At 42.8% G+C, this 23,696-nt stretch overlaps 2 protein-coding genes across 2 annotated transcripts in view; one reads left to right on the top strand and one right to left on the bottom strand.

Annotated features, from left to right (window-relative positions):
* TRMT12 (tRNA methyltransferase 12 homolog) overlaps positions 1-23,696 on the bottom strand; it is a 533,403-nt gene that overhangs the window by 358,598 nt on the left and 151,109 nt on the right. The gene's annotated exons all lie outside the window — the stretch shown is intronic.
* TNMD (tenomodulin) overlaps positions 37-23,696 on the top strand; it is a 34,839-nt gene continuing 11,179 nt past the window's right edge. The window contains exons 1-4 of the mRNA XM_070758329.1: positions 37-84; positions 2,093-2,221; positions 18,577-18,717; positions 22,838-22,939. Coding sequence (XP_070614430.1) covers positions 37-84; positions 2,093-2,221; positions 18,577-18,717; positions 22,838-22,939 — 420 coding nt within the window. The remainder of the gene's footprint in view (positions 85-2,092; positions 2,222-18,576; positions 18,718-22,837; positions 22,940-23,696) is intronic.

Raw genomic sequence — 23,696 nt, 5'->3', positions numbered from 1 at the left:
AAGAGAGAAAGATTTGACACTCCAGGGGGAAGCAGCATGGAGAAACGGCTCCCGGAGGGCTCTCAAGAATTCTGCAAACATGACGTGAGTCCGTGCTTTGACACTTCTTTGGGGTGTGGGAGGACAAGGCTTGACCTATAACTAAGGTGAACATTTGCAGCCAGTGAGAAACAATTCATCAGTGGGACAGACAGCTTGCTTCCAAAGATTGTGGGTCATCCATCACTAGAGATTTTCAATAGGAGAATACAGAATAACAGAGTTGGAAGGGACCTTGGAGAATAGTTCCCTCTAAGCTGAGCAGTGAGCAATCGCTCACTTAAAAATCATCATCAACTCAGAGTTTTCCAAACCTGCCCAGGAGCCGAGAGGGAAAGAGTGAGAGGGAAGGAGAGAGAGAGGAAGAGAGGAAGAAAAAGAGAAAGAAAAAGAATGGGAGTAAGGAAGAGAGAAAGAAAATCAAAATCTAGTTTGAAACTAGCTCAACTATTTAAGTGGCATTTTGATATTGATAGAGTTGCCCTATTATGAGCTCACTGTTATAGACACACAGTATTTATTTATTTATTTATTTATTTACTTATTTATTTATTTATTATTTCTGTGCCGCCCAGTCCCGAAGGGACTGCCGCTCAGACACTATACTTTTCTGCCCACCCCCCAAAAAAATTAGAGGGAACACTGCCTTGGAGGTCATCTAGTCCAACCCCCTGCTTAGGCAGGGAACCCTACACCACCTCAGATAAATATACTGCTCAAAAAAATAAAGGGAACGCTCAAATAACACATCCTAGATCTGAATGAATGAAATATTCTCATTGAATATTTCATTTGCACAACTATTCCATTTGCACAAAAGCATGTTAAAATTGATTGTCAACAAGTGTTTCTTCCTAAGTGGACAGTTTGATTTCATAGAAGTTTGATTTACTTGGAGTTATATTCTGTTGTTTAAGTGCTCCCTTTATTTTTTTTTAGCAGTGTAGTTATCCAACATCTTCTTAAAAATTTGGGATTTAGTGGGATTTAGCCCATCATCTTGATCATTGATGGTGAACCTATGGCACAGGTGCCACAGGTGGCCCGCGAAGCCATATCGCCTGGCACGCGAGCTGTTGCCCTAGCTCAGCTCCAACGTGCATGTGTGTGTTGGCCAGCTGATTTTTGGCTTGCAGAGAGGCTCTGGGAGGGTGTTTTTGGCTTCCAGAGAGCCTCCGGGGGGATGGGGGAGAGCGTTATTACCCTTCCCTGGCTCCAGGGAAGCCTTTGGAACCTGGGGAGTATGAAACATGAGCCTAATGGGCTGACCAGAAACAGGGAAACAGGCCTCCAGGGGGTGGAGGAAGCTGTTTCTGCCCTCCCCAGGCATTGAATTATGGGTGTGGGCATTCGCGCATGCGTGATAGCGCACGCCCATGCTCTTTCGGCACCTGAAGAAAAAAAGGTTCGCCAATTGAACGGGTCCAAAGACGGGCTACAAGAATGGTGGAAGGTCTTAAGCATAAAAAGTATCAGGAAAGACTTAATGAACTCAATCTGTATAGTCTGGAGGACAGAAGGAAAAGGGGGGACATGATCGAAACATTTAAATATGTTAAATAAGGTACAGGAGGGAAGTGTTTTTAATAGGAAAGTGAACCCAAGAACAAGGGGCAAAATCTGAAGTTAGTTGGGGGAAAGATGAAAAGCAATATGAGAAAATATTATTTTACTGAAAGAGTAGTAGATGCTTGGAACAAACTTCCAGCAGACATGGTAGATAAATCCACAGTAACTGAATTGAAACCTGCCTGGGATAAACATAGATCCATGCTAAGATAAAATACAGGAAATAGTATAAGGGCAGACTAGGTGGACCATGAGGTCTTTTTCTGCCGTCAGACTTCTATGTTTCTATGTTTCTGTCACCGATCTTCATTCTGTTCTTCTGTTAATGCAGTCATTTGCCTGTGGTGGTACAGGATTTCCTGCTGGAATAGTGGGGTGGACTAGAAGATCTCCAGAGTCCCTCCCAATCCTATGATTCTATAATTCTATTGTGTGACTTGTCTGAAACTGATCTTTATTGAAGGTCTCTCTTTCCTCCTTTCAGGCTTATACTGCTAAGAAGGGGTTTTACAAAAGAGTCCAGGTTTGGGCTGGGTTAAGCTTCATTCTGCTCCTCTCCCTCACTTTGACCATCCTGGGGGTCTCCTATTTTTGGAAACCTGCTCCCCAAAAGGTAAGTTCGATTCTCAGGATTATACGGAGTGTCAGAAATAAGTTTATTTCTTGAGGGAATATTACAAAGCAAGAAAACAGTATATAACCATAGGAAAGGCTAATGTGAGCCATAATCAGTATGTAATCACGGGTTTGATAATTATGCTGCAACTTGATTGGCTGTAACCTATATATTAGGAGTAACACCCTGGCACGGGTGTGGTTTGTACTGGGTGGTTTGTTATAGTGGTTCGTAGTGAGTGGTTTGTTATAGTGGTTTAGTGCTTAGTGGTTTGTGGGTGGTTGCAGTGGTGGATGTAATAGCAGTGCATGATAGTATAGTAGTATAGAATAGATAGTACAGTGGTACCTCTACTTAAGAACTTAATTCATTCCGTGACTATGTTCTTAAGTAGAAATGTTCTTAAGTAGAAGCATTTTTCCCCATAGGAATCAATGTAAAAGCAAATAATGTGTGCAATTGGGGAAACCCCAGGGGGAATGGCAGGAAACTGGCCGGGCCTTTGTGCCGCTCTCAAATTTCCTGGGAAATTTTTCCGGGCTCGGGTTCTTAAGTAGAAAATGGTTCTTAAGTAGAGGCAAAAAAATCTTGAACACTCAGTTCTTATCTAGAAAAGTTTTTAAGTAGAGGCGTTCTTAAGCAGAGGTACCACTTTATAGAGAGGCATTTTACTAAGAAGAAAAGTGATATATATATATATGTTCTGTCTGGGTGCCCCCAGACTTCAACACCAACTGGAAAAAGCAGCCAGACACGCTGGTAAAAGCAAAAGCACTTTATAGTTTGAAAAATAAACACAGAGAAAAACCTGTTCTTCCCAACAGGCAGGCTATGAGACTTCACAGCAGAGTCCTGATGGCCAGACAATACAGCAGACTTCTTGCTGGCACACCCACCACTGTAGAGAATAAGACCCACACCTTTTTCCCCCATGGTTTCAGTATTCAAAGTCACAAACCAGAATTCCAAGACGCCAAAGATCACAGCCAGGTCCCAGGACTCCCAAAGATAATACTCCGCAAGCCAGGAAGGGTGGGTCTGCCTTTTCAGCCTTTCCAGAGAGCACCACACCCAAACCCAGCTGTTGCCTCTTTAGTGCTGAAAGTACCTGGCTAATTGTCCCCTTCGTTGTGTTGCTCTTCTCTGCTTGTGCATTTTCATCTAAGGAATCCAGGCTGCTTGCTGGGGAGAGCTCCCCCTCGGGGGACTCTGGCTGTCCTCCCTCTCCCTCAGCCTGAGATTCCTCCTCCCCGTCTGCCTGAACCTCCTGTTCCTCATCCTCCCCCTCTGAGCAGGAAGCCGGCAGAGAATCAGCCATTCCCTGAGGGGCCTCAGACGGAATCACAACATATATATATATTATAAGAGGGCCTGCTGCAGTGTTTTTCATTGAGGACTTCAATTAGGTATAGCGGTGAACTGTAGATTGCCTTCCATGGGTGCAAAACTCTCCCTCAACCTGGAAGAGATATTTGGAAGAGTTATACATGGCTTAGGACCAGATTATTTATGGGACTGTCTTCTTTCTCACATGTCCTAGTGACCAATTAGATCCTACAGAATTGGCCTTCTCCGGGTCCTGTCAGCCAAGCAATGCTGGCTGGTAGGGCCTTCTCTGTTGTGGCTCTGGTCCCCCCTGGAGATTTGCACAGCCCCCACCCTGCTGGCCTTTCAAAAGGTTTTGAAAACACACCTGTGCAGGCAGGCCTGGGGCCGTTGAGCGATAACATTCTGTTTCGGCCAGTAGTATGAACAATTGATGGTTTTATATTGAGTTTTAAACATTGTATTTGTTTTTATTGTTTTTGTACTTATGTGCCACCCTGAGTCCATCATGAGAGTGGGCGGCTATAAATAATAATAATAATAATAATAATAATAATAATAATAATAATAATAATAATAATAATAATAATAATAATAATAATTTATTAGATTTGTATGCAAAAAAAATAAATAATAATTTTTTTTTTTAAAGGGGCGAGGGAGTGGATATTTCTATCCCACATTTTAAAAAGACACGGAGAAACTTCTCAAAAGTTTTATGCTGCACCGCCATTTCATTTTGGCAGTGGGGTCTTAGCTGTTGAAAGGCAGTGATTTCTTTCCTTAGCACAACTTAATTGTGAGGGAGTTCCTTTCCATTCTGTTTCAATTAACTCACCAGGAACTGGAGGAGAAATCCACTCCACCACACGTTAAAGAAGTCGCTTGTTTCAGGACCGCATTTGATCTCTAGCCAGTTTAAATTGGACTTTCATGAGTTTTCAGGCTGAAAGGATTGAGAATTTGCCGTATTTATTCAGCCGTTTTATGGAATAATTATTAAGAATTCCTTTCTGCCAATCCCACTTAGAAAGACTCGAGTTCTAATCCACCCTTAATTTAATTTAATTTAATTTAATTTAATTTAATTTAATTTAATTTAATTTAATTTAATTTAATTTAATTTAATTTAATTTAATTTAATTTAATTTAATTTAATTTAATTTAATTAATTTAATTTAATTTAATTTAATTTAATTTAATTTAATTTAATTTAATTTAATTTAATTTAATTTAATTAATTTAATTTAATTTAATTTAATTTAATTTAATTTAATTTAATTTAATTTAATTTAATTTAATTTAATTTAATTTAATTTAATTTAATTTAATTTAATTTAATTTAATTTAATTTAATTTAATTTAATTTAATTTTACTTTACTTTACTTTACTTTACTTTACTTTACTTTACTTTACTTTATTTTATTTAGTTAGTTAGTCCAATACATAATACACATTGAAGAGAATAGATATGTAATAATATAAATAAAGAAAAGAATAGAAGAAAAGATATAAAAGTATAGGTGAACATATTTGAAAGGAAGAAAAGATAAATGAGATAAGGAGAGGCAATTGGACAGGGGACGGAAGGCACACTGGTGCACTTATGCACGCCCCTTACTGACCTCTAAGGAATCTGGAAAGGTCAATCGTGGATAGTCTCAAGGTAAAGTTTTGGGGGTTAGGGGATGACACTACTGAGTCAGGTAATGAGTTCCACGCTTCGACAACTCGGTTGCTGAAGTCATATTTTTTACAGTCAAGTTTGGAGCGGTTAATATTAAGTTTGAATCTGTTGCGTGCTCTTGTGTTGTTGCGATTGAGGCTGAAGTAATCATTGACAGTTAGAACATTGCAGCATATGATCTTGTGGGCAATAATTAGATCGTGTTTTAGGCGACGTAGTTCTAAGCTTTCTAGACCGAGGATTGATAGTCTGCTTTCGTAGGGTATCCTCAGCCCCAGAAACCCTTTGGGTGAATCAGTTATTCTCTGAGAGGGTAGATTATTTTTTGCCAGGGAAATTGAACAATAAAATACTATTTGCCAAATTCTAAATGTAGAAACCCCCAAATTTAGGCAGGAGCAGAAAATATACAAAGCAAACCATTAGCCAAGAACGCTTTCCAGACAGACCTGAATTCTGCATCAGATTTCATTTTTAAACATGGGGTTCTTTTTTAACATCCAATCTACTGTAATCCAATACTTTAATTAGCCATTTCCCCCACAAATTGGCCTTTCCAATGTATGCGCATGCACCCAAAATATTCTATAATCCTGCAGATTATTTCCAAGGTGATGCAGCTCTCGGTAAAAACAAAAAGGCAGGGACAGTAGTTTATTTTTATTTTTACGTGAAAGGACCGCCCTTTGCTTGCAGTGCCGCTGCGGCGTCCTTTTTCGTAAAAATAATAATGTTTATTTTTATGTGAAGACCTCCCTTTGAAGGAGCTGGGGAATCTCTCCCACAAAGAGATTCTAGGGGCAGAACTTTGACGTCACCGGCAGGTTGCTAAGGATGCCAAGGTGATCCAGGAAGTGATCACCTTGGCGTCCTTTGCGACCTGCCAGAGACCTCAAAGCTCCGAATGCCGAACACACCCCTGAACTTTGCCCGAAGTTTGAAAAAATTTCGTGTTCGGCATACCGAACACCGCAAAATTCAGTACGGACCCGAATTGTGCAGGTCCAGTTCACCCATCACTAATGGACAGTTCAATAGACCCATTCTCTAGTTCTGATCATATCAATAAAGGCAGTGCTTCTCAATTATTTTCTGTTGTGAACCTCCCAAGAAGAAGTAAATACACTGCTCAAAAAAATAAAGGAAAAACTTAAACAACACAATATAACTCCAACTAAATCAAACTTCTGTGAAATCAAACTGTCCACTTAGGAAGCAACACTGATTGACAGTCAATTTCACATGCTGTTGTGCACATTCAACTTTGTACAGAACAAAGTAATCAATGAGAATATTTCATTCATTCAGATCTAGGAGGTGATTTTATTTTATTTATTTTTATTTATTAATTTTGTCCAATACACAATGAGGGTTTTAGTGGGTATATATCTATATACACATAGTAAAATACATGATGAAGGTTATAGAGGAGATACTCATAGTAAAATATATCTAAGAAAGAATAGAAAAGAAGATATAATAATAGAACATATCAATGAAAGAATAGAAGAAGAGATATAGGAATAGAAGGAATAGGAGATATAGGAGAGCAATAGGACAGGGGACGGAAGGCACTCTAGTGCACTTGTACTCCCCCCTTACTGATCTCTTAGGAATCTGTAGAGGTCAACCGTGGATAATCCAAGAGTAAAGTGTTGGGGGTTTGGGGATGACACTATCGAGTCTGGTAATGAGTTCCACGCTTTGACAACTCGGTTAGTGAAGTCATATTTTTTACAGTCAAGTTTGGAGCGGTTAATATTAAGCTTGAATCTGTTGTGTGCTCTTGTGTTGTTGCCGTTGAAGCTGAAGTAGTCACCGACAGGCAGGATGTTGCAGCATATGATCCTGTGTGGGCAATACTTAGATCTTGTTTAAGGCGTCTTAGTTCTAAGCTTACTAGGCCCAGGATTGAAAATCTAGTCTCGTAGGGTATTCTATTTCGAGTGGAGGAGTGAAGGGCTCTTCTGGTGAAGTATGAGTGTTCCCTTTAATTTTTTTTAGCAGTGTATTTCATGCCCACCCAACTCTACGATCTGGGCCCCAATGGAATTTGAGTCTTATTATTTTATTTAAGCTGCAAGCTGTGTTAGCAAAAACTTCAGAAGAGAAGGATTTAGGGGTAGTGATTTCTGACAGTCTCAAAATGGGTGAGCAGTGTGGTCGGGCAGTAGTAAAAGCAAGTAGGATGCTTGGCTGCATAGCTAGAGGTATAACAAGCAGGAAGAGGGAGATTGTGATCCCCTTATATAGAGTGCTGGTGAGACCACATTTGGAATACTGTGTTCAGTTCTGGAGACCTCACTTACGAAAAGATATTGACAAAATTGAACGGGTCCAAAGACGGGCTACAAGAACGGTGGAAGGTCTTAAGCATAAAACATATCAGGAAAGACTTAATGAACTCAATCTGTATAGTCTGGAGGACAGAAGGAAAAGGGGGGACATGATCGAAACATTTAAATATGTTAAAGGGTTAAATAAGGTTCAGGAGGGAAGTGTTTTTAATAGGAAAGTGAACACAAGAACAAGGGGACACAATCTGAAGTTAGTTGGGGGAAAGATCAAAAGCAACATGAGAAAATATTATTTCACTGAAAGAGTAGTAGATCCTTGGAACAAACTTCCAGCAGACGTGGTAGGTAAATCCACAGTAACGGAATTTAAACATGCCTTTGGATAAACATAGATCCATCCTAAGATAAAATACAGGAAATAGTATAAGGGCAGACTAGATGGACCATGAGGTCTTTTTCTGCCGTCAGTCTTCTATGTTTCTATGGTTCTAAGTATTGGCTGGGGAGGGCTGCTCTACCCATTTACCTGGGAGTAAGTCACAGTGAACTCAACGGAGCCTACTTGGCTACGTGCGAGATTTGTCTTCTGCTCACGCACGGCAATTGAAATCTCATGTGAAGACCCTCACGCGAGCACGACTTCAGCGATTTTTGCTGATGTTTTACTTCTGCAGAAGCAGAATACCAGCGCAACTCGCTGAAATCTCAGTCACATGTGCATCTTCACACAAGATTCTGCTCTCTGTGCATGCACAGAAGCCAAATCTCGCACTAATGGGCCCGCCCACTACAGCCTTGGAGGGCACATTGGTAGCTCTGAAGACAGCAGGTCTTGCTGGGTCACACAGGCGCCCCCAGCATTGCTCCATAGCCCACCTCAGGGGGGAGTGACGCCCCACTATTTGAGAAGCACTGCATTGAGGCAGTCGGGACCAAATTTTGCTGGCTGGCTGTGCCGTCCTGCCTTCGCCTGGGTTCTCCGTCCAAGGGCAGCATCTGTTTCCAATAAGCTGGGCTGCTGTTCGGGATGCAGGGCTGCAAAAGCCATTTGCATTCCAGACTCCTCCAACCCGGGGGATATTACTGGAGAGCAGAGTCTGCGTTGGTAACTGTATGTGCCAGCAATGGAGAAAGAAAAAGAAAAAAGATCTTAGGATAGAGGAAAATTTACATCTGCATAATCAATAGCCCGTTCCTCTTTTATCCATAGGACAGTGATGGCGAAACCTTTTTTCTCTTGGGTGCCGAAAGAATATGAGTATGTGCTATCTCGCATGCGCAAATGCCCACACCCATAATTCAATGCCTGGGGAAAGGAAAAACAACTTCCCCCAACCCCGGAGGCCCTCTGGAGGCCGGAAACAGCCTGTTTCCCAACTTTTGGTGGGCCCAGTAGGCTCGTGTTTCATCCTCCCTAAGCTCCCCAAGACCTCCCTGGAGCCGAGGGAGAATAAAACGCCCTCCTCCATCCCCCTAGAGCAGGGGGTGGGCAATTAATTTTGCCATGGAGCCGCATGAGAAATTGGGATGGTTTTAGAGGACTGGATTAATATAATTAACTCAGTTCTACCCAATACTCTATATTATTGGATAGAACTGAGTTAATTATATTATAATTATAAATTATAATTATATATTTATTATATTATATTATATTATATTATATTATATTATATTATGTTATGTTATGTTATGTTATGTTATGTTATGTTATGTTATGTTATGTTATGTTATGTTATGTTATGTTATGTTATATTATATTATATTATATTATATTATATTATATTATATTATATTATAATATATTATATTATATTATATTATTGTATTGTATTGTATTGTATTGTATTGTATTGTATTGTATTGTATTGTATTGTATTGTATTATATTATATTATATTATATTATATTATATTATATTATATTATATTATATTATATTATATTATATTATATTATATTATATTATATTATATTATATTATATTATATTATATTATATTATATTATATTATATTATATTATATTATTATACTATACTATATATTAAATTATATATTATAATTATATTATAATTATAAATTAATTGCCCACCTCTTCCTTCCTTCCTTCTTTCCTCTCTTCATTTCTCCTTCCTCCCTCCATTTCTCCTTCCTTCCTTCCTTCCTTCCTTCATTTCTCCTTCCTTCCTTCCTCCCTCCATTTCTCCTTCCTTCCTTCATTTCTCTTTCCTTCCTTCCTTCCAACCTCCGCGGGCCGGTCACAGACAGCGGGCGGGCCGCATCCGGCCCCCGGGCCGCACTTTGCCCAGGTCTGCCCTAGAGGCTCTCTGGAAGACAAAAACACCCTCCCAGAGCCTCTATGATAGCCAAAAATCAACTGGCCAACACACACATACATAATGGAGCTGAGCTAGGGCAATGGCTTGCGTGCCAGCAGATATAGCTCCATGTGCCACCTGTGGCACCCATGCCATAGATTCACCACCACTAGTATAGGATCAGTTATTATATGATCCAGGTGGATCCAGACAGACTTGAACGCTGGGCCCTGTCTAACAAAATAAAATTCAATGGAGAGAAAAGCAAAATAGAATAGCAAAAAAAAAAATAGCATATAGACTGGGGAAAATGAGGCTAAACAACAGTAACTGTGAGAATCGTTAATTCGTTCCAACTTCCCCCACGATGTCTCCTTTCAGAAAAGAGTTCCACATTCCATACAAATCCAGGAAATTGGGTAGATCAGAAATGCCTGGTTGAGCAAAGCGCATCGTTGCAAATGTGGGCACTGCTTTTAATCAAAGACGGGAGACGCTTAACTCTCCAGATATTTGTTTGTTTGTTTATTTGTTTATTTTGTCCAATACACAATGAGGGTTTTAGTGGGTATATATATATACACACATAGTAAAATACATGATGAAGGTTATAGAGGAGATACTCATAGTAAAATATATCTATGAAAGAATAGAAAAGAAGGTATAGTAATAGAACATATCAATGAAAGAATAGAAGAAGAGATACAGGAATAGAAGAAAGGTATAGGAGATATAGGAGAGCAATAGGACAGGGGACGGAAGGCACTCTAGTGCACTTGTACTCGCCCCTTACTGACCTCTTAGGAATCAGAATAGGTCAACCATGGATAATCTAAGGGTAAAGTGTTGGGGGTTTGCCGAATGCTAACTCCAATCACCAGCCAGCTGCCCAGGATAATGGGAGTTGTGGGGCAACATTTAGCAGGCCACCTCCTGTCCCCTGTTTTAAATCATCCCAGTGGAACAAACAGTCAGCATCAGGAAACTACTGTTTGCCCAGACTTCTGTAATACCATCCAGGAAAAACACATTGCATGAAAGTCTGGTTTCAAATGTCATTTTAGCACACAACAAAGAAAGGACAAGCAGAGCAAATTGAAAGGGAAAAAATCACTTTCATCCTGGTCCCAAAAAGTAAATACGGTGGGAAGGAGAACAGTTTCATACTTTCATTCTGAAGAATGGTGTTCTTAGACCTTTAAAATGCTGGAGTTAAGTGCAGGAAGAAGACACCCACCATTAGCTCAGCTTATCTGCCTTTCCTTCAAGATTCCTCCTTTTATTTTAATTGCCCTTTGACATCTGTAAGATGATAAGCATCAGTGATTTAGAATAGAATAGAATTGGCCAAGTGTGATTGGACACACAAGGAATTTGTCTTGGTGCAGATGCTCTCAGTGTACATAAAAGAAAATATACATTTGTCAAGAATCATGTGGTACAACACTTAATGATTGTCATAGGGGTCAAATAAGCAATGAAGAAACAATCAGTATTAATAAAAATCTTAGGATACAAGCAACAAGTTACAGTCATACAGTCCTAAGTGGGAGGAAAAGGGCGATAGGAATGATGAGAAAAGCTAGTAGAATAGAAGTGCGGATTTAGTAAAAAGTCTGACAGTGTTGAGGGAATTATTTGTTTAGTAGAGTGATGGCGTTCGGGAAAAAACTGTTCTTGTGTCTAGTTGTCTTGGTGTGCAGTGCTCTGTAGCAACGTTTTGAGGGTAGGAGTTGAAACAGTTTGTGTCCAGGATGCGAGGGGTCAGTAAATATTTTCCCCACCCTCTTTTTGCACATGAAAGTACTGATTCCCATCACTCAGAAATACAGACTTAGCTCACAAGTCACAACAAAATGACAGGCCTCCAAGTAATACACCCATAGCAAACAGAACTCCAAGCCAGGTAGATTCCTCTACAGTTTTTTGGCGAAATATGCACATGGTAGAAGTTGTCCCTTCTCATTTTCTTGCAACAACACAGCTGCTATTGCCACATCACTGGATCGCAAACTTTCGCTCTGGGTTAGGGTGCTGCAGGATTGTCTCTTGGGGGTGTTGTGGTTGGCTTCAGGCCAGCTCCTATGGCTGCTGATTTTGACTCAGAAGAGTGGGAGCCGTCTGATCACAGAAGACCCGTCTGGCTGGAGGAGGAATCAGACAGTGAACCAGAAGGAGACAGAAGTGAGGAAGGGGTTAGAGAGACAGAGAGGGAAATGGAGCCAGTCAGATCTCCAGTCAGGGTTTCCTCTAAATCACAGGGGGACTTCAGCTCCATTACATTCTCAATCACAATTCATTGACTAAACCAAATTGGGCTGGGTTTGTACAATTCAAGTAGTCCTCAACTTACAACAGTTTGTCGCTGACGGTTCAAAGCTACGCCAACACTGAAAAAAGTGACTTGTGATTAATTTTCAACCTTACAATCATTGGTCCAAGATCATGTGATCAAAATTTAGACACTTGGCAACTCAGCTATTCTATTCTATTCTATTCTATTCTTGTTCTGTCGGGCTCTCTGGTAGACTCCTCCCAAAAATTCACAGGTACAAATTTCAGAAACACACACGCCCTCTTTTGGTATAGCAAAGAGCACTGGTCTCCAAACAAACTGGCAATTTGTACAAGTTCCTTATCAGTTCTGTGATACTTAGCTTGCAGCTGTGAGGCAATTCTTCTTTCACAAAGTGAAACACACTTTGCTCTGGTTTAGTTTCAAAGCGGGGAAAAATCAGCACACAAAAGGTCAAAGTCAGTAAAGCAGTCATGAAAACCCAACGATCAGATAACCCTCCACAATGGCCAAACCCACAGGCTGCTCTTTATAGCAGCCTCACTAATCACCACAGTCCCACCCAACCACAGGTGGCCTCATTTTCTTTGATAATAATCTCTCAGTTGTTGCTGCCTATGCATCGCTCTCCGCATGCGTGGCTGTATCATTAACTCTTGTTCTGAATCCAAGGAGGAGCTAGATAATTGATCTCCTTCTGAGCTGTCTGCCATACTCTCCTCCTCCCGGTCACTCATGTCTTCTTGGTCAGAGGAGCCTTCATCAGCAGATTCCACCGGGAGCAAACCAGGCCTGCGGCATGTGGATGTCTCCCCCACATCCACAGTCCTTGTGGCAGGAGCTGGGCCAGAGCTAACCACAACAATTCTATTCTATTCTATTCCATTCCATTCCACTCCACTCCATTCCGTTCTTCAGAAATTGTGGGTGCTTCGCTACTGGAAGTTTTAAGAAAAGACTGCACAGCCACCTGTCTAAAATAGGGTCTCCTGCTTGAGCAGAGGATTGGACTAGAAGACCTCTAAGCTCCCTTCTGATGGATTGGAAGGGTCTACACCAGGGATGTCCAACCTTTGTCACGCCAAGAAAAAGCATTTGTCCTCTGAATGACATGTTACAGTCTTCAGACATTCAAGCAGAGCCAGGAACAACACTGCACCCGGGATAATAAATCCGTTTTCGTTTTAATTTCCAATTAATTAGCATTGAATTGAGCTAATTAAATCTCATTAATATGACAACTCCCTCTGCATTTCATCATCTTCCCTTTCTGATGCATTAAACATTGCAATTTGAGGGAGATATTTTTAGAGGTCCCTGTGGATCGAAGCTGTGTGATCGGGCCATAAAGTAAGTCCCAGCGAAACAACGCCATGAATATTTCAACTTTATTGCCTCAGAAACAAATAAGGTTTGTTCAAAACCGTTCTTCTCCCAGCTTATATATTCTCTCTCAGAGCTTGGCCACAATTCTGCGTTAGTTAGTTAGTTAGTTAGTTAGTTAGTTAGTTAGTTAGTTAGTTAGTTAGTTAGTTTATTTATTGTTAGAGTTGGAAGGGACCATGCGGGTCATCAAGTCCAACCCCCTGCCTAGTTTAGTTTAGTTTAGTTTAATTTAATCAGATTTGTATGCCGCCCCTCTCCGCAGACTTGGGGCGGCTCACAGCAATAACAATACAATGTAAAACAAATATAATATTTAAGTTAATTTAAAAAACTAAGCAGGAACCCTATAGCATCCTAGCCAAATGGCAGTCCAATTTCCTCTTAAAAATGTCCAGCATATTGGAGTTCACAATGTCCGCTGGTAGGTTGTTCCACTGGTTGATCGTTCTGACCGTCAGGAAGTTCTTCCTTATTTCCAGGTTGAATCTCTCCTTGGTCAGCTTCCAGCCATTGTTCCTCATCCGGCCCTCCGGTGCCCTGGAGAATAAAGTCATCCCCTCCTCTCTGTGGCAACCCCTCGTATGCCTGTAGACTGCTATCATGTCCGCTCTGGCCCTCCTTTTCTCTAGACTATCCATGCCCAGTTCCCACAGTCTCTCTTCGTAAGTCTTGGTTTCTAGACCCCTGATCATTTTGGTTGCTCTTTTCTGCACCTTCTTCAGAGTTTCAATGTCTTTTTTGAAGTGTGGTGACCAGAACTGAACACAGTACTCCAGGTGTGGTCTGACCAGGGCGTAGTAGAGTGGTATTAAGACTTCCCTGGTCTTGGAGTGTATTCCCCTGTTGATGTAGCTTAGGATTGTATTGGCTTTTTTGGCGGTGGCTGCACATTGTTGGCTCATGTTTAGTTGATTATCCACCAAGACTCCGAGATCTCTTTCGCCATCACTACTGCTGAGAGGGGTTTCTCCCAGGCTGTATGTGTGTCCAGGGATTTTTTTTACCTAGGTGAAGGACTTTGCTCTTGTCGATGTTGAACATCATTTTGTTGGTGTGGGCCCACTGTGTTAGTCTGTCTAGGTCTTTCTGTAATTTGAGCCTGTGTTCAAGGGTGTTGGCTACCTCCGCCAACTTGGTGTCGTCTGCGAATTTGATTAGTTGCCCTTCTATTCCCTCGTCCAGGTCATTGATGAAAATGTTGAAGAGCACAGGGCCCAGGACAGAACCCTGTGGTACCCCGCTGCCTACTTTCTTCCATGTGGATTTGGAACCATTGAGGACAACTCGTTGGGTGCGTTAGCAGGTCCCAAACTCTCATTCAAAAGTAGGAGAATGAAATTGAGTCAGCCATAAAAATAACTCCTCCCCCCCAAAATAAGTTCCTTGTAAACAGAGTGGAATTTCAAGATCTTTTTTCCAGTCTGTTTTTCAGATGCCACCAGGTCTGACCTAAAACACAATCTATCCTCAGGGATTATCTCATGAGGCAAACTAACCGCTTCCCCCGCAAGAATCTACCTTCAACTTTCCATGGTGTGAAACCTATTGGTGTGTGAAGTTTGAAGAATTCACAAGCACTATTTAGGGAGGAGATAGAGTTAGAGAAAATAATAAGAGGAAAAAGTGAGGGTACCAAGGCGCAAACAAGTAATATATATATAAGATGTTAGTGCAGGCAGGCAGGTGTGTGATCCAAGGACTGGCTAAATGGTGTCAGAGTGAATTACAAGTAGATGTGCAAGAGATGAAAAATATAGTGGTGAATATAAGGAAAATTAAGAATACAAGGGTTAGGGAAATGAGAAGGAAAATATTACATAAGTGGTATCACACACTTGCATACTTTCAGCAGAATGTTAAAAATACTTGTTGGCATGGGTGTCAAGATAAGTAAGTTTTTATGCATATGTTTTGGGAATGTCCGATAGTGCAGAACTTTTTGAAAGAAGTGCAAGAGGACACTAATAGGTTGTTAAATATACGATGGACAATTACAAAGGAAATGGCAGCATTAGTTAAAAGGAACAAGATGGGAGAATTTAGAGAAATAAAAGAAACAGTGATAGAAAGCGCTCAGGCGGTAATAGGTTGGAAGGATGCAACAAAATGGACAATACAAAACTGGTACCGGTACGTGATGGTCATATTCAATTTGAGATTATGGATAAGAGGATGAACTCGGGCAATGAAATTGATTTGCGGGAACTGATGGGATGATGGGACACGGTAAGAGGCTATGTGGTCAATAGAATTTGAGACCAAACTATAAAAAAATAAATTAGAATCACTTTATAATATGTAAAAAGATATATTGCTCTTGAGTTAAATGATAGATATAAAATATTCAATTCAATTCAACTCAATTTATTAGATTTGTATGCCGCCCCTCTCCGAAGACTCGGGGCGGCTCACAACAACGATAAAAACAATATTACAATGGCACAAATCTAATATTAAAAATAACTAAAAACCCTATCATAATTAAAACCAAACAGCACATACATACCAAACATAAATAATAATGAACCTGGGGGAAGATGTCTCAAATTCTGGTGGAGGGGTACGAATATTGTCTGGTGGTAGGCACTAATCACTGAGCACTTGTATGTTGTGCGTGTGTTTTATATTTTAAGATCAATAAAAATATTTTTTTTTAAAGTTTGAAGAATTCACTAACAGGCTGAATGGAAGAAAAAGCTGCAATTCTGTCTGCCCACCACTGACGATACCGATACGTTTCGGGCAACAGGCCCGGGGGCATGCACAACTGGTGTGGGTGTGAGGTTCAGCTTCCTGTACATATGCAGAAACCAAATCTCATGTGAGAATGCTCGTGCGTGCAAGATTTCAACAATTTCGGCGATTTCTTTGCTTCTGGGCATGCGCGGAAGCAAAAAAACCGGCAAAAATCATCAAAATCTTATGTGGGCAAGTGTCCTGCCATGAGATTTAGCAAATAATATTTATATTTTTCACTCCAATCACATGTACAAAGTAAAATACCATCATTATTGAATTGTATTACAATGAATCATTTTTTTAAAAAAAAAAATTCAGTATACATAATCTATCCAATGCTACCTCCTTTACATTTGACATCTGGACAAAAATAATTAATCAGATTTCTTATATGATATTTAAAAAAAAAACAAAAACTGTTAGCTAATACAGTGGTACCTCATGATACGAACCCCTTGTCTTACAAACAACCCGAGATACGAACCCGGGGTTCAGAAATTTTTTGCCTCTTCTTACGAACTTTTTCCTTCTTACGAACCCGCCGTCGCCGCTGCCAAGAAGCCCCGCCGCCCGGCTGTCACCTTTTAAAACAGCCGGGCGGCTTCTCGGCGGCCTCCCGAACGCCGAACCCAGAAGTTCGGGTTTGGCGTTCAGTTGCAGGAGGACTCCGAGAAGCCCCCCCGGCTGTTTCAAAAGGTGACAGCTGGGCGGCGGCGGTTTTTTGCGGGGGGGGGGGGGTTTCGTTGCACGGATTAATTGATTTTACATTGTTTCCTATGGGAAACAATGTTTCGTCTTATGAACTTTTCGTCTTACGAACCTCCCCCGGGAACCAATTAGGTTCGTAAGACAAGGTATTACTGTACACTTTTTAGGCTGTTCCTAATCTTAATCACATCTAATTAATTAGGCCATAGTGCTTCAATTTTCTCCATATCTCATCAATATCAATTTCCGTGTATATTTCTTAACCTTTTCTTATATTTAAATGCCAAAACGAAACAAGAAAAAAGAGCAAAAATTTCCAATTACATCCAGAGGTATTTACATTAGATCTAATCCTTACTAAGAAAAAATTATAACAAATTCGAGGGGGACAAAAACCAAATAATGTATCACAAATGTCGCCATATTAATAAACCAAATTAATAAACCTAATTAATAACAATCCCTTTTAATAGGTAAAATAAAAAATAAAAAAAGTTAAAGATTAAAAAAGGAAGTTAAGGAAAGAGAAGGGGAGAAAAGGAAAAACAAAAGAAGAAAAGAAAAGAGAAAGAGAAAAATATATTTCTCCTTTTTCTTGCATACATTCCATGTAGAACCCAATATGGTTAACCTACCCTGCAGAATTTTTTCTGCGCATGCAGAGAAGATAAATATTGTGCGGGGGTGGTGCGCTCGCCGGTCATGCACAGCTGCTCACACATCCTTGATTTTACCACCACTCTATAGAGTGGCCCACACCAGCAGCATCCCACCACTGGTTGGGATGTATATTTTGAGCAACAGGGAGCTACAGCATGTTCTGCCTGGCCACGGGTCACCCAGGAACGAACCCAGGTTTGTAAACAGGAAGTAAGGGTTGTTCTTTATATTCAGAAAACTGCAAACCACGGCACTTCAAAGCAATGTTAGTTTAAGAGTTCAATAGGTCAGAGTTAATTACTCCAGTCAGTGCAGAAGCCTTTCAGGCTTACGTCAGCCAGAAATAACTCACACTTAAATGTCCAGAAATCCACAGCAAACACGAAACCACAATTCAACAAACTTTCTTCAAAACTGAACGATAGACTCCCACACAAACCTCTCCAACCCTCCCCTTTTTCAAGGTTGCAGCAGCGTCATTAATTCTTATCACTTGTGACCTATAATCTGTTTCCACGTTTGCGCAGCTGCTCTTGTCTTCCCAGCATTCTCCTAACCCGAACATTCAGAATAGGATTGTTCATTAACTCTTCCCCTTCTGATTCAGATGAAACTCTGGCTGGAGATCTGACTGACTCCATTCCCCTCTTTGCCTTTCCAGTCCCTTCCTGCTCCATTTGTCTCTCTGCCTCTCTTTCTGGTTCACTGTCTGATTCTTCCTCCAGCCAAACGGGTCTTCTGTAATCAGATGGCTACCACTCCTCTGCGTCCAAAATCAGCAGCCAAAGGAGCTGGCCTGAAGCCAACCACAATACAACGGAGGAGTGAAGGAGCCACAGGCAGCTCTGGGTTGCTGACCTCTGCCCTAACCGCACCACACCAAGGTGCAGCATGCACTGCAGCAGATTCATATTCTTCCCCAATCTCTTTTTCAGATTTATGAACTGGAGCACATGTTTGTCAGCAACATGGAAGAACAGAAAATATTACTGAAGATCGATCCCCTCGCCTGGACAGAGACCTTTCATACCGGGAAGGGTCATGAGGAAGTCCTTGAAATACACGATTTTAAGAATGTATGTATATCCATTTCCAAGACATAGTTCAGGCAGTAAAGGGCCGCCATTCGTGGTCCTACTGGAATGGTCGAGAGGGGGGCAGGGGGGCAGGGGGGCAGGGGGGCAGGGGGGCAGGGGGGCAGGGGGGCAGGGGGGAGGGGGGAGGGGGCAGGGGGGCAGGGGGGCAGGGGGGCAGGGGGGCAGGGGGGCAGGGGGGCAGGGGGGCAGGGGGGCAGGGGGGCAGGGGGGCAGGGGGGCAGGGGGGCAGGGGGCAGGGGGCAGGGGGGCAGGGGGGCAGGGGGGCAGGGGGGCAGGGGGGCAGGGGGGAAGGGGGCAAGGGGGCAAGGGGGCAAGGGGGCAAGGGGGGAAGGGGGCAAGGGGGCAAGGGGGCAGGGAGGCGCAAGTGCGCATGCGCGGGGCTAGAGAGGGTGGGCGGCTTGAGTTTCCTCTCCAAATGGCCCCAGCAGCAGCAGAGGCACCCCATGCCCGCCGAACGAGTGCTGCACTCTCTGGCTCCACCTAGCAGCAGGTACTGTCACTGCTGGCTGGGTCGGCGAGATTTGGCTTCTGCACATGCACAGAAGTTGAATCTCGCACGCATAGCACGTGAATGGCGAGTTGCGATGGAGACACACGTGCAACTCCATTTTCGCCAGTGGAACAGCGTTCCACCCCGTCCTGGCAGCAGCCCACCTCTGAGTTCAGGTCAGCCTGGTTCTCATTTCAGCTACAGCCTGCCTGAATAATCCCCTCCTGTTTTAAAAGCAAAACAATGCAAGATGTCGATTTTCTGCACAAGAATAAAGCAAATTGGCCAGTTTTGTGTTGTGCGCTAAGCCAGTAAACTACCGGTACATTACGGCTGACTTCAGTTGGTGGACCCAGCGGGTCCGAGTCAAACCTGGAATTTCTTGATTCATAGCGGAGTCTCCTAGCTAATAGGCAATGCCAGTTTGTTTTTTAAAAAAAGCAAAACAAGGAAGTCAGCAGGAAGGGGAAAATATTCATTATAACACAAGGCATTCAAGCAAAGCCCCCATGGTGAACCTTCTGAATCCGAGGTGGCTTTTTAAATTTATTTTATGTTCGAACAGCAAATCAGAGGCGTAGAGAAGTATTTATAGACTGCCGAAAAGGTTTATTCCGCTGCGTCCCACTTTTGATGCAAAACTAAAAATGGATATACAGTGGTTCCTCTACTTAAGAACATTTCTAGATAAGAACCGGGTGTTCAAGATTTTTTTGCCTCTTCTCAAGAACCATTTTCTACTTAAGAACCTGAGCCCGGAAAAATTTCCCAGGAAATTTGAGATCGGTACGAAGGCCTGGCCAGTTTCCTGCCGTTCCCCCTTTAATCCTGACCAGAGGAGCCTTTTGGTGGCGCTTAAGAAGGCTTTGGCAGTCCAGAGCGAACAAAGCATTTTCCTTTCTCTGGGCGCTTCGAGAGGGAATAAACCTCTGCCAGCGCCCAGAGAAAGGAAATGTTCCTTTCGCTCTGGGCAGTGACTGTCCTCCTCCTCTTCTTCCTCCTCCTCCTCCCACCCAAATTCCAAGCTTTTATTTCTTTCTTAATGGGTTTGCATGCGTTATTTGCTTTTACATTGATTTCTATGGGAAAAATTGCTTCTACTTACAAACTTTTCTACTTAAGAACCTGGTCATGGAACAAATTAAGATCATAAGTAGAGGTACCACTGTACTGTAGATCCTGAATTAGAATAACTGTGGGCTTGCAGGTATACCTCTGTTGCAGAGGTAAAATGCTCCCAGTTCGCTTGTGTCTGTGGGTCATCGGAAAGCCGGTCGCAAAGGCAGCGCGAGGCTCTGCCCACATGCCCAGATGCCGCCATTTGTATTCTTTTACCTGATGTGCAGGCGCAAAGCATTCCTTGCAGTAATGGGTTCCAGGTTACGCTATCCAGAGCGCCATCTCGGTAGGGAAATCCGGGATGTGCATGCAGCTGCGCGCTCCCACTCGAGATTTGGCTTATACACATGTGCAGCAAACTAAATCTCACATGGGGACATGTGAACGAGATTTCGGTAATTTTCGCTGATTTTTTGCTTCCGTGCATGTGCTGAAGCAAAAATATCGCCGAAAATCCACAAAACCTCACTTGCGCATGTGTCATCATTAGTGTTGGGCAAACCCAACGAAGTTCAGGTTTGGGTTCAGCACCCAATTTTTTTAAAAAGTTCAGGTTCGGCACCCGAACCCGAATTTTTGCCGAACTTTTGAGTTTGGCGCTCGGGAAAGCGCCAGGAAGTGCCGCCGCCCAGCTGTCACCTTCCGGAACAGTCGGGGTGCTTCCCAGTGCTCTCCCGAACCCAAACCCGAACTTTTGCCGAACTTCCGGGTTCGGCGTTCGGGAGACCACCGAGAGCGCCCCGGCTCTTTCTGAAGGTGACAGCTGGGCAGCGGCGCTTCCTGGCGCTCTCCCAAACCTGAACCCGAACTTTTGCAAAAATTCGGGTTCGGGTTCGGTATACCGAACCGCGCAAAGTTCAGTATGAACCCGAACTTTGCAGGTTCAGTTCACCCAACACTGGTCATCATACAAAATTTTTCTTGCTGTGCATGCCCAGAACTAAAATCTCATGCTAATGTGCACATGTGCGCCCGCCAGACAGGCACACCCCTGCAATGTAGAGGTGGGCTGCTGCCCGGACGGGGTGGGGAACGCAGTGGCGTTGCAAAAATGGAGCTCCACCCCAAAGCACCCAATTTGCACATAAAGATGTTGAAAGAAAATACAGGGCGTCCTGCATAAGCCCTGCCCACAGTGTGGTAGTAAAAACTTTGGTAGCCCTTCACTGCTGCAATGGCCTCGGAGGGCAAACCAGTAGCGCCAAAGACGAGTGGCCCCTTCACTGGTTCCGTGCCTGCACAGAGGGTAAAAGAACCCAAATGGCGGTGTCCAGGTGGGTGGGCGGAGCCTCAGTTGTACATCTCCACCCCATGTCCAGTCAACGAAGCAGTGGAAGTGATGTGCCGGTGCCTGGAGGCTGTTGGGGCCTGGATGGGTGTCAACAAACTCGAACTCAACCCAGACAAGACGGAGTGGCTGTGGGTTTTGCCTCCCAAGGACAATTCTATCTGGCCGTCCATTACCCTGGGGGGGGGGAATTATTGACCCCCTCAGAGAGGGTCCGCAACTTGGGCGTCCTCCTCGATCCACAGCTCACATTAGAAAAACACCTTTCAGCTGTGGCGAGGGGGGCGTTTGCCCAGGTTCGCCTGGTGCGCCAGTTGCGGCCCTATTTGGACCGGGAGTCATTGCTCACAGTCACTCATGCCCTCATCACCTCGAGGCTCGACTACTGTAATGCTCTCTACATGGGGCTACCTTTGAAAAGTGTTCGGAAACTTCAGATCGTGCAGAATGCAGCTGCGAGAGCAATTATGGGCTTCTCCAAGTATACCCATATCACTCCAACACTCCGCAGTCTGCATTGGCTGCCGATCAGTTTCCGGTCACAATTCAAAGTGTTGGTTATGACCTATAAAGCCCTTCATGGCACCGGACCAGAATATCTTCGGGACCGCCTCCTGCCGCATGAATCCCAGCGACCGGTTAGGTCCCACAGAGTTGGCCTTCTCCGGGTCCCGTCGACTAAACAATGTCGTCTGGCGGGACCCAGGGGAAGAGCCTTCTCTGTGGGGGCCCCGACCCTCTGGAACCAGCTCCCCCCTGAGATTAGGATTGCCCCCACCCTCCCTGCCTTTCGTAAACTCCTTAAGACCCACCTTTGCCGTCAGGCATGGGGGAACTAAAACACCTCACCCTTGCCCATGTTGTTTTGTTGATTGATTGTGTGCCTGTTTGCCTGTTTTTTATATATACTGTTTTTTATGAGATTATTAATTTAAATTGGAACTGGATGGGTGGGCATTGGATTTGGTATTGTGTACTGTACTGTTTTTTATTATTGTTGTGAGCCGCCCCGAGTTTGCGGAGAGGGGCGGCATATAAATCCAATAAACCTAACCTAACCTAACCTAACCTCACGCTGCCTTCGTGACTGACTCTCCAACGACCAACAGGGACAAGCAAACCAGGAGCTTTTCCCCTCTGCTCTGTTGCCTTCATTTCCTCCAGCGCCTTTACCTAGCTATATTTTTGCTCTTCTTTTGCAGGGAATAACTGGTCTCTTTTTCATGGGCGATCCCAAATGCTTCCTCCAAAATCAGATTAAAGGGATACCAGAAGCATCGCAGATGGAGACGGAGGCGCCGGAGGTATGCAGGAGGAAAGAATGTGCTGAATTAAATAAAGACTCTCTGGCCGGCGAGCAGATTTATAGCCATTTCCAAAGGACGGAGGAGACTAATCCCCACTGGTTTTTAAATCACTCACAGGCCAGCGAGAGAGAGAAAGAGTCTGAGATTCAACATATGCTAACGTTAAATGGAATCTTCCCTAAAACAAGGAAGGGGAAGTCAACCATAAGGCCAAACGCAGCCCAGCTGGGATGGAGGGTAGCAAGGAAAGAATAAGTGAAATATCATCCCCCATGACCAATGGTCGGTTTCTCAGTGTGCTTCATCCCTTTAATTGGATTTACAGCCTTCCCGTTTTTTCAGGGCCTCCCAGTCTTTTCCAGGGATGCTTGGCTTCACACCCGGTGTGCAAAACATCTAAGCAGGCAAGAGAATATTTATAGCTCAGGGTTGAAAAGGAGTCTTCGGTGGTCTCTGAGCTTGGTTGGTTTCGGGAGACGTTTCATTCCCCAACTAGGCAACATCATTAGCGTTAGGAGGGAGTGGGGTTTGCTCTCGTATTCTAATCACTTGCCCTGTAAGTGTTAATGGGAGTATTTTATGTATGTATGTATGTATGTATGTATGTATGTATGTAGGTATGTAGGTATGTATGTATGTATTTTATTTTATTTTATTTTATTTTATTTTATTTTATTATTTTATTTTATTTTATTTTATATTATATTACATTACATTACATTACATTACATTACATTACATTACATTACATTAC

This window comes from Erythrolamprus reginae, chromosome 8 (assembly GCF_031021105.1).
Source record: "Erythrolamprus reginae isolate rEryReg1 chromosome 8, rEryReg1.hap1, whole genome shotgun sequence".
NCBI lineage: Eukaryota > Metazoa > Chordata > Lepidosauria > Squamata > Dipsadidae > Erythrolamprus > Erythrolamprus reginae.
Note: the sequence above shows the minus strand (reverse complement) of the source record. Positions and strands in the feature narration are given on the sequence as shown.